The 16,739-nt window shown below is 36.8% G+C and overlaps 1 protein-coding gene across 8 annotated transcripts in view; it reads right to left on the bottom strand.

Annotated features, from left to right (window-relative positions):
- MORC1 (MORC family CW-type zinc finger 1) overlaps positions 1 to 16,739 on the bottom strand; it is a 169,201-nt gene that overhangs the window by 131,341 nt on the left and 21,121 nt on the right. For 5 of the 8 annotated variants that reach the window (XM_054481556.1, XM_054481553.1, XM_054481554.1 and 2 more), the window contains exons 7-8: positions 14,601 to 14,760; positions 13,149 to 13,254 (exon numbers count right to left, since the gene is read on the bottom strand). In XM_054481556.1, coding sequence (XP_054337531.1) covers positions 13,149 to 13,254; positions 14,601 to 14,760 — 266 coding nt within the window. Of the gene's footprint in view, positions 1 to 13,142; positions 13,255 to 14,600; positions 14,761 to 16,739 lie in introns of all 8 variants that reach the window. The other 3 variants (XM_054481555.1, XM_054481552.1, XM_054481550.1) reach the window with 1 other exon arrangement.

Here is a 16,739-nt window from a genome sequence, read left to right on the forward strand (position 1 = left end):
TATGACAAACCCACAGCCAATACCATACTGAATGGGCAAAAACTGGAAGCATTCCCTTTGAAAACTGGCACAAGACAGGGATGCCCTCTCTCACCACTCCTATTCAACATAGTGTTGGAAGTTCTGGCCAGGGCAATTAGGCAGGAGAAGGAAATAAAGGGTATTCAATTAGGAAAAGAGGAAGTCAAATTGTCCGTTTGCAGGGACATGCAAACATGATTGTATATCTAGAAAACCCCATTGTCTCAGCCCAAAATCTCCTTAAGCTAATAAGCAACTTCAGCAAAGTCTCAGGATACAAAATCAATGCACAAAAATCACAAGCATTCTTATACACCAATAACAGACAAACAGAGAGCCAAATCATGAGTGAACTCCCATTCACAATTGCTTCAAAGAGAATCAAATACCTAGGAATCCAACTTACAAGGGATGTGAAGGACCTCTTCAAGGAGAACTACAAACCACTGCTCAATGAAATAAAAGCGGATACAAACAAATGGAAGAACATTCCATGCTCATGGGTAGGAAGAATCAATATCGTGAAAATGGCCATACTGCCCAAGGTAATTTATAGATTCAATGCCATCCCCATCAAGCTACCAATGACTTTCTTCACAGAATTGGAAACAACTACTTTAAAGTTCATATGGCACCAAAAAAGAGCCCGCATTGCCAATTCAATCCTAAGCCAAAAGAACAAAGCTGGAGGCATCACGCTACCTGACTTCAAACTACACTGCAAGGCTACAGTAACCAAAACAGCATGGTACTGGTACTAACACAGAGATATAGATCAATGGAACAGAACAGAGCCCTCAGAAATAATGCCGCATATCTACAACTATCTGATCTTTGACAAACCTGAGAAAAACAAGCAATGGGGAAAGGATTCCCTATTTAATAAATGGTGCTGGGAAAACTGGCTAGCCATATGCAGAAAGCTGGAACTGGATCCCTTCCTTACACCTTATACAAAAATTAATTCAAGATGGATTAAAGACTTAAACTTTAGACCTAAAACCATAAAAACCCTAGAAGAAAACCGAGGCAATACCATTCAGGACATAGGCATGGACAAGGACTTCATGTCTAAAACACCAAAAGCAAAGGCAACAAAAGCCAAAATTGACAAATGGGATCTAATTAAACTAAAGAGCTTCTGCACAGCAAAAGAAACTACCATCAGAGTGAACAGGCAACCTACAAAATGGGAGAGAATTTTCGCAACCTACTCATCTGACAAAGGGTTAATATCCAGAATCTACAATGAACTCAAACAAATTTACAAGAAAAAACAACCACATCAAAAAGTGGGCAAAGGACATGAACAGACACTTCTCAAAAGAAGACATTTATGCAGCCAAAAAACACATGAAAAAATGCTCACCATCACTGGCTATCAGAGAAATGCAAATCAAAACCACAATGAGATACCATCTCACACCAGTTAGAATGGCGATCATTAAAAAGTCAGGAAACAACAGGTGCTGGAAAGGATGTGGAGAAATAGGAACACTTTTACACTGTTGGTGGGACTGTAAACTAGTTCAACCCTTGTGGAAGTCAGTGTGGCGATTCCTCAGGGATCTAGAACTAGAAATACCATTTGACCCAGCCATCCCATTACTGGGTATACACCCAAAGGACTATAAATCATGCTGCTATAAAGACACATGCACACGTATGTTTACTGCGGCACTATTCACAATAGCAAAGACTTGGAACCAACCCAAATGTCCAACAATGATAGACTGGATTAAGAAAATGTGGCACATATACACCATGGAATACTACGCAGCCATAAAAAAGGATGAGTTCATGTCCTTTGTAGGGACATGGATGAAATTGGAAATCATCATTCTCAGTAAACTATTGCAAGAACAAAAAACCAAACACCGCATATTCTTACTCATAGATGGGAATTGAACAATGAGAACACACGGACACAGGAAGGGGAACACCACACTGGGGACTGTTGTGGGGTGGGGAGAGGGGGGAGGGATAGCATTAGGAGATATACCTAATGCTAAATGACGAGTTAATGGGTGCAGCACACCAGCATGGCACATGTACATATGTAATTAACCTGCACATTGTGCATATGTACCCTAAAACTTAAAGTATAACAATAACAAAATAAAAAAATTGAAATTAAATAAATAAACTTGGAATGATGTTTTATAGACATATTTGTAAAAAAAAAAAAAGTACTGATAGAAAAAAAACAATTAAAAATAATAGTTTTAAGGAAACTCAGTGATCTCCAAAGTAACACAAAACAAAAAAGTAATTCAGGAATTAAAGGAATTTAATAAAGAGATTGAAATAACTTAAAAATCAAACAAATCTTGGAACTGAGAAATATGTTTACTGAACTAAAAAATTCATTCAAGGCTCTGCACAACAGAACAGATCAAGTAGAGGAAATAATCTGTGAGCTCAAAGATAGGTTATTTGAAAATACACAAAGGAGCCAAAAGTAAAAAAATGAAAGAAACAAAGATTGCCTAGAAGATACAGAAAATTACCTCAAAAGACCAATCTAAGAATTACTGGTGTTATAGAGGGAATAAAGCAAGAGCAAGGAGTAGAAAGCTTACTCAAAGAAATAATAACAGAAAATTTTCCCAAACTGGAGAAAGAGACAAATATCCAGGTATGGAAGTTCAGAGAACACCAAACAGATCCAACCCAAATAAGACTACCCCAACGCATATAAGAATCAAACTCTCAACAGTCAAAGGCAAAGAGAGAATCCTAAAAGCAGCAAGAGGAAAGAAGCAAGTAACATGTAAAGGAGCTCCAATTTGTCTAGCAATATACTTTTCAATGGAAACCATACAGGCCAGTAGACAGTGAAACAATATTTTCAAAGTGCTGAAAAAAATGCTGCTATTCAAGAATACTGCATCCAGCAAAGCTATCCTTCAAATATAAAAGACAGATAAAGCATTTCCTAGACAAACAAAATTCATCACCACCAGACCCATCTTACAAGAAATGCTAAAGGTATTTTTTCAATCTGATAAAAACAAAATACTAAGGTAAAGAAAAAAAAAAAAACCTTTTCGAGATACAAGATCCACTGGTAAAATTAACTACATGAACAAACCCAAAATACTATAACTGTGGTGCACAATCTACTCATTATGCTAGTATGAAACCCAAAAGACAAATCTATCAAAAACAATAATATCTACAGCAACCTGTTAAGAGATAGTAATATAGTGCTGGGCGCGGTGGCTCACGCCTGTAATAAGAAGGTGCCCATCAAAGAAAATCCCAGGACCTGATGTCTTCACTGCTGAATTGTACCAAACATTTAAAGAAGAACTAATACCAATTCTATTCAAACTCTTCAAAAAAGTTGAAGAGGAAGGAATTCTTTCAAACTCATTCCACAAGGCCAGCATTGCCCTGATACCAAAACCAGACAAATACAACCAAAAAGGAAAACTACAGGCCAATGTCACTGACGAACACAGATGTAAAAATCCTCAACAAAATACAAGCAAATCGAATTCATCAACACATTAAAAAGATCATTCATCTTTATCAAATAAGATTCATCCCAGGGATGGAAGGATGCTTGAACATATGCAAATAAGTAAACATGAAACATCACATTAACAGAATCAAGGAGAAAACCATAGGATCATTTCAACTGATGATGAAAAATCAATTTGATAAAATTCCACATCCCATTATGATAAAAACCCTTAATAAACTGTGTAAAGAAGTAATATACCTCAAAATAATAAAAACTATGTATGATAAACACATAGTTAACATTATACTGAATGAGGAGAAATTGAAAGCCTTTCCTCTAAGATCTGAAATAAGATAGGGACACCCACTGTCACCACTTTTATTCATAATACTGAAAGTCCTGGCCATAGCAATTAGGCAAGAGAAAGAAATATGGTGCATTCAAATCAGAAAGAAAGAAGTCAAATTAGCCTTGTTTGAGAATGATGTGACCTTATATTTAGAAAAAACTAGATACCACCAGCAAACTGTTAGAACTGATAAATGAATTCGGTAAAGTGGCAGAATACAAAAGCTGCATACAATTAGTAGCATTTCTATATGCCACCAGCAAACAATCTAAAAAAGAAATCAAGAAAGCAATCCCATTTATAATAGCTGCAAAGAATATAAAACACCTAGAAGTCAATTTAACCAAAGAAGTGAAAGATCTATACAAAGAAAATTATAAAATACTGATGAAAGAAACTAGAGAATTCAAAACATAATGGAAAGATATTCCTCACTCATGAATTGGAAGAATTAATGTTGTTGAATATTAAATACTACCCAAAGCAATTTACACGTTCAATACAATATCAAAATACCAGTGGTATTCTTCACAGAAATAGAAGAACAATCCTAAAATTTATATGGAACCACAGAAGACACTGAATAGCCAAAGCAATCCTGAGCAAAAAAACAAAGAACATCACACTACATGACTCCAAAATATACTACGAAATTATAGTAACCAAATCAGCATGGTACTGGCATAAAAACAGACACAGAACAATGGAACAGAAGAAGACACAACCCAGATATAAATCCACACATTTATAGCCAACTCATTTTTGACAAAGCCATCAAAAATGTGCAAAAGGGAAAGGACAGTTTCTTCAACAAATGATGCTGGGAAAACTGAACATACATATGCAGAAGAATGAAACTAGACCCCTATCTCTCACCATATACAAACATCAAATCAAAATGAATTAAAGACTTAAATGTAAGACCAAAAACTATGAAACTACTAGAAAGCCAGCTAGAAAACATTGGGGAAACTCTCCAGGAAACTGATCTGGGCAAAGGGGTGTGTGTGTGTCTGTCTGTCTGTCTGTCTGTGTCTGTGTGTGTGTGTGTGTGTGTGTGTGTGTCTATGTGTCTGTGTGTGTGTAAGAACTCAAAAGCAAAGGTAATTAAAACAAAAATAGACAAATGGCATTACATCAAGCTAAAAAGTTTCTGCAAAGCAAAGAAGACAGTCAACAAAGTGATGAGACAACCTGCAGAATAGGAGAAAATATTTGCAAACTATCCACCTGACAGAAGATTAATATCCAGAACATATAAGAAGCTCAAACAACTCAATGGCAAAATACCAAATAATCTTATTTTAAAATGGGCAAAAGACCTGAATAGACATTTCTCAAAAGACAACATACAAATAGCCAAAGGTATATGGAAAAATGCTCAACATCACTAATCATCAGAGAAATGTAAACCAAAACCAGAATGAGATATCATCTCACCCCAATTAAAATGGCTCTTATCAAAAGACAGGGAATAATGGATACTGGTGAGGATGTGGAGAAAGGGGAACCCTCAGATGCTGTTGGTAGGAATGTAAATTAGTACAGCCATTTTGGAGAATAGTATGAAGGCTCCTCAAAAAACTAAAAATAGAACTACTATATGATCCAGCAATTCCATTACTGGAAAGAAACTGAATCTATCAAAGAGGTATCTGTATTCCCATGTTTACTGCAGCACTATTCAAAATAGCCAAAATATGGAATCAACCTAAGTGCCCATAGTGGATGAATGCATAAAGAATTGTTGTACATATACACAACCGAATACTATTCAGCCATAAAAAAGTATGAAATCCTGTCACTGTAGCAACGTGGATGGAATTGGAGGTCATTACGTTAAGTGAAATAAGCCAAGCACAGAATGACTAATATAACATGTTCTCACTCATATGTAGCAGCTTAAAAAGTGGATCTCATTAATAGAGAGTAGACTGGTAGTTACCAGAGGTAAGGTAATAGGGTGGAGATGAAGAAAGGTTGATTTCATGGGATGAAATATACAGTTAAATAGAAGAAATAAGACCTACTGTTCAACAGATCAATAGGGTAACTATAGTTAACAATCATCTGTGGTACAATTCAAAATAGCTAGAAGAGAATAATTAGAATGTTTGTAGCATAAAGAAAAGAAATATTTAAGGGGATGAATATCCCAATTACCTCTATTTTAACTTTACAAATTATACGAATGTATCATATACCCTTAAAATATGTATATATATTATCTACCAATATACTCTTTTAAAGTTATTTTTTTAAGTCGAGTTGATGGAGAAAGAAGGAGGTGTGTATAATTATAACGGGTAACATAAGGGATATTTGTAGTGATGCATTGGTAGATTTCTATCAAACCTGATGGATTGTGTTCATGTCCTGGTTCATGTCCTGGTTCATGTCCTGGTTATCATATTGTACCTTGGTTTTGCAAAATGTCACCATTGAGGAAAATTACAACCACTTAACCCAGTAATAGTATTTCTGAGAATCAATAGTAAATAAATACTTGTCTAAATGTCTAACAATTTAAGTATAAAGACTGACATTGTTCCCAAAAGTGAAAAATTAAAATCAACCTGAATGCCCATCAACAGAGAAGTACTGATGTACAGGTGGACCATCCCTTATCTGAAATGCTTGGGCCAGACATGTTTCAAATTTCTAATTTTTTCAGATTTTGGTAAAATATCAACATTTGGGAAATCTGGGTGAAAGATACATGGGAATTTTCTGTATTATCTTTAAATTTTTGAAAAGTCAAATTATTTCAAAATTTTAAAAAGGGTAAGTTAAATCTAATATAAAGTGACAGATAATAAATATCTAGAAGATAGATTTAAATCCCAAGTAGCAAAATAATTTCTACAGTAGAAGAGAGACTGGGGGAGCTGAGGTGGAGAATGAGGATGCATTTTTACATTGCTTTACCTATTTATGAAAGTTTAAAAATTTTTCAATGAGTTAATATTTGTAATACTAATTGAAGCTCCTCCCTTCATTCTCACTCCATCCTCTGCCCCCAAAATTAATGCCTCTTGAACAGGTGCTGAACCACCTGGCAAACAAACAAGGGACAGTGAGGTATATGAGAAGTAAAGAAAACTATTGCTTGGCAATCAGGCAAGAGAAAGAAAGAAAAGGCATCCAAATAGGAAGAGAGGAAGCCAAACTACGTGTGTTTGCAAACGACATGACTCCATATCTAGAAAACCCCATAGTCTCAGCCCAAAAGCTCCTTCGGCTAATAAACAACTTCAGCAAAGTTGCAGATACAAAATCAATGTACAGAAGTCACTAATATTCCTATACATTAACAACAGCCAAGCCGAGAGCCAAATCAGGAAGGCAATCTCATTCACAATCGCCACAAAAAGAATAAAATACCTAGAAATATGCCTAAACAGGGAGGTGAAAGACTTCCACAAGGAGAATTACAAAACACTGCTCAAATAAATCAGAGAAGACACAAACAAATGGAAAAACATCGCATGTTCCTGTATAGGAAGAATCAATATCATTAAAATGACCTTACTGCCCAAAGCAATTTACAGATTCAATGCTATTCCTGTCAAACTACCAATGACATTCTTCACAGAACTAGAAAAAATTATCTTAAAATTCATACGGAACCAAAAAAGAGCCTGAATAGCCAAAGCAATCCTAAGCAAAAAGAACAAAGCTGGAGGCATCACATTACCCAACTTCAAATTATACTAAAGGGGTAAAGTAACCAAAACAGCATGGTACTGGTACAAAAACAGACACATAGATCAATGAAACAGAATAGAGAGCCCAGGAATAAGGCTGCACACCTACAACCATCTGATAATCAACAAAGCTGACAAAAAGAAGCAATGGGAAAAGACTCCCTCTTCAATAAATGGTGCTAGGATAACTGGCTAGCCATATGCAGAAGATTGAAGAGGGACCCCTTCCTTATACCACATACAAAAATTAACTCAGGATGAATTAAAGATTTAAATGTAAAACCCAAAACTATAAAACCCCTGGAAGACAACCTAGGTAATACCATCCTGGACATACGAACAGGCACAGATTTCATGACAAGATACCAAAAGCTATTACAACAAAAGCAAAAATTGACAAGTGGGATCTAATTAAACTTAAGAGCTTCTGCACAGCAAAAGAAACCATCAACAAAGTAAACAGACAACCTACAGGATGGGAGAAAGTATTTGCAAACTATGCATCTGACAAAAGTCTAATATCGAGTATCTATAAGAAACTTAAAATTACAAGAGAAAAAGAAACAACCCATTAAAAAATGGGCAAGGGACATGAACATTTTTCAAAAGAAGACATACATACAGCCAACAAGCACATGAAAAAAAGGTCCCAATATCATTGATCATTAGAGAAATGCAAATCAAAACCTACCATCTCACACCAGTCAGATGGCTATTATTAAAATGTCGAAAAATTACAAATGCTGGAGAGGCTGCAGAGAAAAGGGAATACTTACACACTGTTAATGGGAATGTACTAGTTCAACCATTGTGGAAGGCAGTATGGCAATTCCTCAAAAAGCTAAAAAGTAGAACTACCATTCAACCCAGGAACCCCATTACTGGGTATATACCCAGAGTAATATAAAGCATTCTGTCATGAAGACACATGCATGCAAATGCTCACTGTAGCACTATTTACTATATCACAATAGCAAAGATATGGAACTTAAATGTCCATAAATGACAGATTGGATAAAGAAAATATGGTACATATACCATGGAATACCATGCCGCCATAAAAAAGAACGAGATCATGTCTTTTGCAGGAATATGGATAGAGCTGGAGGCTGTTATCTTTAGCAAACGGAGGCTGTTATCTTTAGCAAACTAACACAGGAGCAGAAAACTAAATACTGCAGGTTCTCACAAGTGCAAGCTAAATAATGAGAACACATGGACACACTGAAGGAAACAACAGACACTAGGGTCTTGAGCGTGGAGTGTGGGAGGAGGGAAAGGAGTAGAAAAGGTAACTGTTGGCTATTGGGCTTAATACCTGAGTGATGAAATAATCTGTAAAACAAACCTCTGTGACATGAGTTTACCTACGTAACAAACCTACATGTGTACCCCTGAACCTAAAATAAAAGTCTAAAAGAAAAGTAATGCTTGGATCCAATTCAGTGGCATATCTTCCATGTAATTTTAAAATCCAAATTAAGATTCCTCCTGGTATCCACATAAAGAGGTCTATGGCCTATGAATGAAATAAGATCTCTATGTAAGGAATGCCAAAGTAGAATTACAGTCCTGTAGATTTCACAGATGAGAATCCATACTAGTCACATAGGAGGTCATGATGGGCAGTGACTCATTTTAAAACTCTCCACTAGCCTGTTATCTTCTGTACCCACTCAACAAAGGACTTCTGAAAATGACTCTAAACTTTAATCATCTGTATGACTGTAAATGAAGCTTACTAAAAGCCACCAATAAGATAGAGGGAAAGAATTAACTAAGGATTTTGTTTTGCACAAATGGACTATTTAAAGAGAAAAAATATAACTTAATGGAAGAAAACATCTACAAAAGTTTGAGATATGGGATTTGGGTCCAGAATTCCAAAAAATTACCACAACATAAATTAGTAAACACACCTAGCCCAGCCCTGAAGAAATATCTTGTTTTCTGTCATTAGCCCACTTTCATTTTCTTCACTGTTCAGTATTCTTGGCATTACCCGTACCCTTTGTTTCAAACTCTTGATTTTCTTTTGATTTTTTACAAAGTTATTTTTTGTATCTTCTTCCCTTTCAGGAAACACTGCCTAAGTTTACGGCGACATATAAATTTAAGATAATTTTTACCCTGCAAATTCAACTCACTTTCTGCATATAGCCCTGGAACCTATGTATGATTCCCTGGCACTCTCCATAAGTCATATTCACAATTTCAAAATTCAATTTAATATTTCACACATAAAATGCAGACTTGTGTATCATGTGCATTCTGAAATTATGATGACTGCTATCTATTTGAAAAATTTTTTTTTTAATTTAAGTGAAAACAGGTCTCCTTTAAACTGATAATGCCAAACCACAGGCCACCACTGTTCATGTGCTTGAACATCACTTCTACTGAAATTCTCTTGACGTGAATGTCATCTTGAAAGAAAACCCTGCCACTGGTCTGGTTACTGCTGTTAGTGCCTCAGCCCAAAGCAGAATGATAAAAGGTTTTGAATCCTATGTTTAAAACTGTTGTCAAAGCTGGGTGCAGTGACTCACGCCTGTAATCCCAGCACTTCAGAAGGCCGAGGTGGGTGGATCACCTGAGGTCAGGAGTTCAAGACCAGCCTAACCAACATGGTGAAACCCCATCTCTACTAAAAATACAAAACAATTAGCCTGGAGTGGTGGCACATGCCTGTAATCCCAGCTACTTGGGAGGCTGGGGTGGGAGAATCACTTGAACTCAGGAGGCAGAAGTTGCAGTGAGCCAAGACTGCACCACTGAACTCCAGCCTGGGCAACAAGAGCAAAACTCTGTCTCAAAAAAAAAAAAAAACCATGATGTCAAATGTTCACAAGAACTATGTGAAATAAATAATGCCAAAACACCTCTTCCCTGAGGCCAATACGGCTTGAAAGTTTGAATTCTCACATTCCTATACAGAAAATTAAATTATTTTCAGAATCAGCAGGACTCTACTATCTAAGACCAAACCTGAAAATTACATAGTTTCAAGATTTGAAAATTGTTTTGGACAGCTGTAGAATCCTACCCAGTAAAGATAAAGGGATACAATAATCACCAGGAAAAGAAATGGTAAAAAATGTGTTATATTATAAACTGCACCAGATTAGGGGTTCAAATATCAGAAGCCATAAATGAAAGAGGACTCAGAAAAAAGACCCACCTTGGACCAGAACTAATCCTTTAGGACTAAGAATTAATGTCTTTTCTAGTCTCTTACTGAAGAGTAATTGGATGTTAATGTTAGAACCCATGGGACCACACCATTATCCATAACCTTGTGTGGCAAACTATGTACCATTTTTTAACAAGTTAAAAATACATGTATGTTGGCCAGGTGCGGTGGTTCATGCCTGTAATCCCAGCACTTTGGGAGGCTGAGAGGGGCAGATCACCTGAAGTCAGGAGTTCAAGACAGCCTGGCCCACACGGTGAAACCCTGTCTCCACTAAAAATACAAAAAATTAGGCGGGCAGGGTGGCGCATGCCTGTAATCCCAGCTACTTGGGAGGCTGAGGCATGAGAATCGCTTGAACCCAGGAGGCAGAGGTTGCAGTGAGCCAAGATGGCACCACTGCACTCCAGCCTGCGCAACAGGGTGAGACTCCATCTAAAAAAAAAAAAAAAAAGAAAAAAGTATGTTCTAAGTTTAAAGGGAGCTTGGGAGTGATGGGGAGAGACAGTAGGTCAAAATCAACAATGAAGTGGAATTAAGGGCAAATCTTTTCCAGAAAAAAACTGCAGAGGCACTGCTACCCCCGAGGAGGTGGTGATGCTATCCCTTCTTGGCACCATCACAGTACTCGTGTCAGAGGCCATGAAATGTATAGCATCCTCGGTTCAGAAACTATGAATCCTCTTTACAGTGATTCTTCCTTATAAAATCCTAGCCCTGTCTTTAAAGGCTTTTCTTGTGATTAAACTAAAAAAAATTTTTTTGCTGAAAAACAAATTAGAAAATCCAGTGTGATCTATGTGCCAAAGTGAAAGCGTACATGTTTTAGGTCTGATTCATTTTCTTTATTTTGTAATTGACTGCCTAAATGGCTAGAGAAGCTCTGGCTTCATTACACAATCTGGAAACAGCAAGAACATCTTTCCAAAGATGTAGCTGTCAAATTATCCCTCTAATAATGTATTGTTTTCTAATGCCAGTGTAGAAATGCCAAGGCACTCTGACAGATAACTGTTTCAAAATGCTTTTAAATAGCATGAAATATCGGTTTTGGAACCAGCTGGCAACTAGAAGGGCAGAGGCAGCAGGAAAAGGGGAAGATAGTAATGGAGATGCTGAAAATCCTGGGACTCCTTTCTGACACTGGCATATTAATGCTGGCACACGGGTTCCCAGCATTTGTGGAACAGCCATTAGGCTGAATATTTTTTTCCAAAAGAAAAAAAATCCCTCCATTTATGTGTATATTAGGAATTCCACATGTTGGAATATGAGATAAAACATACATCAGCAATAAGGAGAGAAGATAATCTAAAAGTGTGTTATCAAATAGTTATTTGCTAACTGTGGAAAGAAATTTCTAAGTTTCACCTCACTGGGAAAAGTAAAAGAAGTTCTCTGTAACCTGACATGTCTACTTGGATCTTAACAGCTTAGTCTAAAAACATATGGTAGCTACTGGCCACCTGTGGCTACTGGGCACTAGTCCAAATTCATATGGGCTGTATGTTGCAAAACACACACTGGATTCAAAGACTTTGTATTAAAAAAAGAATACAAAATATCATCAATATTTTTCATATTGAAATTTAAATGACAATATTTTAGATATATTGGATTAAATAAAATCATTATTAAAATTAATTTCACCTATTTTTACTTTTCTTAACATGGCTACTAGAAAATTTAAGATTAAATATGTCCCTCGTTGTGGCGCTCATTATATTTCTATTGTACAACACTGAAATACAAAATAAATCGCACTGGATTAAATTACCTTTAAAATCTCTTCTAGCTGCAGTTTTTTAGTCTTACTTAAAGCTTACTTAAAGCTAAGTTTTAAGTAACAATGTTATTTTAGAGAAACCTAGCTTTTGTCGCTATTTCATTCTTTCTCCACACTTTTTCATGCAGAAAATAATGATTGAATTGCCACTTGTTCATATTCCTTTTTGCTTCACACTATCCTGATGTCCATTTTTAATGATCTGTAATGAATAATAAACTCTGCAGGTTTTTTTCAGTTTTAATATCTACAAATTAGGAGTCAAGGTATTAGAAAGCTTTAGAAGTCTTATATTCCAGTGGTCCCTAAACATGCTGGCACCTCTGAATCATCTGGGGAACATTTGAAAAAGACTGATTCCTAGGCTTGATATCTGGACATTCTGACTCAGTAGGTCAAGATGAGGGCCCAGATCCTGTACTTCTCAAGAAACATCCCAGGGCACTCTGAGGCTTAAAGTTTGGAAACCACTGGCCTAGCCCAACTTCATTGGTAACTAGGGTAAGATGAATTGTCCCAGTGCTAAAGCCCAGTGACCTCAGACCTGGAGCCAGGACGCAGGGCTCCTAACTCTAGCTCACCACCATTGTTGAAAAACACTCTGTCAAACACACACATACTCCTCCAGAGCTCCAGCCATCAGTATATCTTCTTTGTCAGTTTTAACATCCAACTCTGGTTCTCCATTAAGCAGAAGCTTCAAGTTATAAATAACCAGCAAAGTACCTGGTAGAAAAATAGATGTTTGACTTGTCAGTATTTTAAATACACTAAATGCTAGTCATTGTGCTATCATTTAATCTATGGAACTGAGTCTGCTATAAATAGTATGTTTGGCTAAGTCTTTGGCTAAGCCAAGATATGTCTTATAGCAAGTTTCACTCCCTGCCAAAGAGTGCTGAGTTTCTACAGTATGGTGCCTCTTATCACTATTCAATTCATTACAAGTCTTTCAATGTGGATTTTTAAACTTTGGCACTCTTTTCATAATTTGCATTATGAAATATGTTAAGAGCCTGAGCCAAGCTTGTGTTATAGGTAAAGCTCTCATTGGTAGTACTGAATTTAACACACATAAAAACAAAGAAGGGTTTTTAAACATTGTACAAATAAGAAATATTGTTTTCATACACTATAGCAGGTGTTGGTAAATTTTTTCCGTAAAGGGCCAGATAGTAAATATTTTAGGCTTTGCAGGCCATACGGTCTCTGTTGCAACTATTCACAATGCAGCTCTGCCACTGAAGCATGAAAGCAGCAATGGAGAATACATATACGAATGAGTGTGGTTGCGTTCCAATAAATCTTTATTTACAAGAACAGGTATGGGGCCACATTTGACCCGATACCATAATTTGCTGACCCCTGCTCCAAGGCATGATTAACAAAAAAAGTCCAAATTATTTCCAGTTGATTATGATACAAAGTCAAACAGGATCATTAGAGAAATTAAGAGGACAACTAATTATACTTTTTGGTAGTTCTTAAACACAAGGGAGAATAGCATAGTAGCTAAGAACATGGGCTAAATGGCTGTGTCTAAATCCTGAATCAACTGTGTCAGTAGACACAGTGCATTGGACATGTTGAACAGAAAATTGGTGGAGGTGGAAAGAATGGGGAAAAGATCTGTTAATCTGGAGAAGAATGTCTGCAATGCTTTTGCTAACTCTTTGCCACAGAGACATTAATTCATTATTTTATAAGTTGCTAACTCTCTTACATACCTGTTATCACCCTATCTCAAATGATGCAATAAGTGTCTCCTAACTTTGCTATCTAGTGCAGTGACTGTGGCGTCCCTGTGGTCATAGCCTGTATCATCCTCTTCTTACCCAGTTCCACCAAGCTCATGCAAGTACACATCCTTCTCCCAGTGTCAGGGATTTACAGTAATTTATGTTTGGATGCTCTTAAGACAAAGCTCATATGGATAAAATAAATGACTGTCCCCAGTGTGAATCCACATGAGATTATAAGAACAAAAAAAATGAAAACATATGTACAGTGTCTTTGATAAGACACTGAAAACAAATACTTCCATCAAATTGTCAGAGTTTTGATGATCTTACCACATTTTCCATAGATCACATCAAACTGCTGCATCAATTCTGCTTCAGTTTTAAATGGGGAGTATTTATAAATTATAGATAATTCCATTGCAAATTTCTGGGGATCATCTGTGACAGATTCTCTGGTTCTTATTAACCACGAGGGCATTGGAACTACAACCTATTAAAAAAACACATCAATTTATTATGAAATACACAAAAAACATTATTCTTTCGTCTTATCTATTTCATTCCACTCTTCATCTAGACAAATTACAAAACACTAAGTTCAAAGTTCATTTTCCTCCTATAATCTAGTTGTATAAGAGACACATAACAAATGTGTATAGAGAGGCTTGTATTTTAAAATACTCCATTGTGGAATGCGGGAACAGATGGAGTGTACTTCAAAACTCCCTCTTGAAGGGTAGAATGGCAGAGGAAACAATAGACTCAGCATTTTCAAACTTGAAAAGCAGATGACAGCACATGCAAGAAAAGCAATCTAAAGCCCAAGCCAGAAAGAAGAGCCAGCCTGATTTGCAATTCAGAATTCCTACGCTGAAATGCTCAGGGACTGATGGCAGGAGATAACCCTAGAGTTGGGGTAGGGGGAGAAGAGAACTAGAAGTAGCATCTAGATCCCCATCAGCAACAGCTCCTCCTCAACCCCCAGGGTCTGGATATTTACCCTCTGGAAAGAGTAGAACAATGGATTTCTAGACTGGAAGACATACCAGGCACTGCTGTTGGGGGCATCTTACTGAGATTAGATAGACCAAGTGAAAGTATACTTAGCAGATGCTGGGAACTCAGATCTCGTTCCCATTTGTCTCCCAGAAGCTGACAGGTAGGACTGTAGGCAGAAGACTAGGAGTCTTCCTTGAAAAATCTGACCAATCCAGAAGGAAAGACACAAAGACAATTACATTAAGGATTCCCCAATAAAAAAAAAAAGTTCAGTTAGATCACATTATTGTGACAGTCATAGCAGCCAGGCCCCACTCACATTCTCAGAGCTTGCACTTGTCATTTTACTGGACTTATCTTGAAAGTACTCAGGAGTAATGGCCATCTAAGAAAAGCCTCTAATATGATAATAGAGAACAAACAACTATAAACAAAGTAACTCAGTGAAAACAGAAACCATAAAAAGATGAAAATTTCAACAGTGCAGAAATCAATTATTGTTAATATCTTCAGAGTTATAAGAGAAAATACTGTATCCATGAAACAAGAATGAGATATTTTTGAAAAAGAAACATTCAGAGAATAAGAAAGACTTCTTGGAAATTAAGAATATGATTACAGAAAAAAATTCAGTGAAAGTGTCAGAGGTGTTTGAATCAGAGTGACTCCATCTTGAACAGGGGCTGGGTCAAATAAGGCTGAGACCAACTGGGCTGCATGTTCATGTTAGGCAGTCTTAGTCACAGGATGGGACAGGAGGTGGGCACAAGATACAGGTCACAAAGACCCTGCTGACCCAGCTTCACTAAGAAGCTGGCCAAATCCCACCAAAACCAAGATGGTGACCTCTGGTCATCCTCACTGCTCATTATATGCTAATTATAAGGTATCAGCATGCTAAAAGGCACCCCCACCAGTGCCATGACAGTTTACAAGTGCCATGGGCATGTCAGGAAGTTGCCCTATATGGTCTAAAAATGGGAGGAAACCTCAGTGCCTGGAATTGCCCACCCTATTCCTGGAAAACTCATGAATAATCAACCCCTCGTTTAGCATATATAATCAAGAAGTAACTATAAGTATACTCAGTTGAGCAGCCCAGGCCACTGCTCTGCCTACGGAGTAATCATTCTCTTATTCCTCTACTTTTTCTTAACAAACTGCTTTCACTTCATTCTATGAACTCGCCTTGAATTCCTTCTTGCACGAGGTCCAAGAACTCTCTCTTGGGGTCTGGATCAGACCCCTTTCTGGTAACAAAAGGGTTCAAAAATAAATATTAGAACATCTCCCAGAAAATAAAACAAAAATATAAAACTCAGAAAACAGGAAAGAAAGGCTAAGAAAGTTAGAGAACCATTTCCAGAATACAATAGCTAAAAAACAGGAGTTACAAAAGGATAGAAAAGAGAATATGAATAGAAGAAAATCATCAGCTCTTACAAGATTATCCCAGAATTGAAGAATATG

This window comes from Pongo pygmaeus, chromosome 2, assembly GCF_028885625.2.
Source record: "Pongo pygmaeus isolate AG05252 chromosome 2, NHGRI_mPonPyg2-v2.0_pri, whole genome shotgun sequence".
Lineage (NCBI taxonomy): Eukaryota > Metazoa > Chordata > Mammalia > Primates > Hominidae > Pongo > Pongo pygmaeus.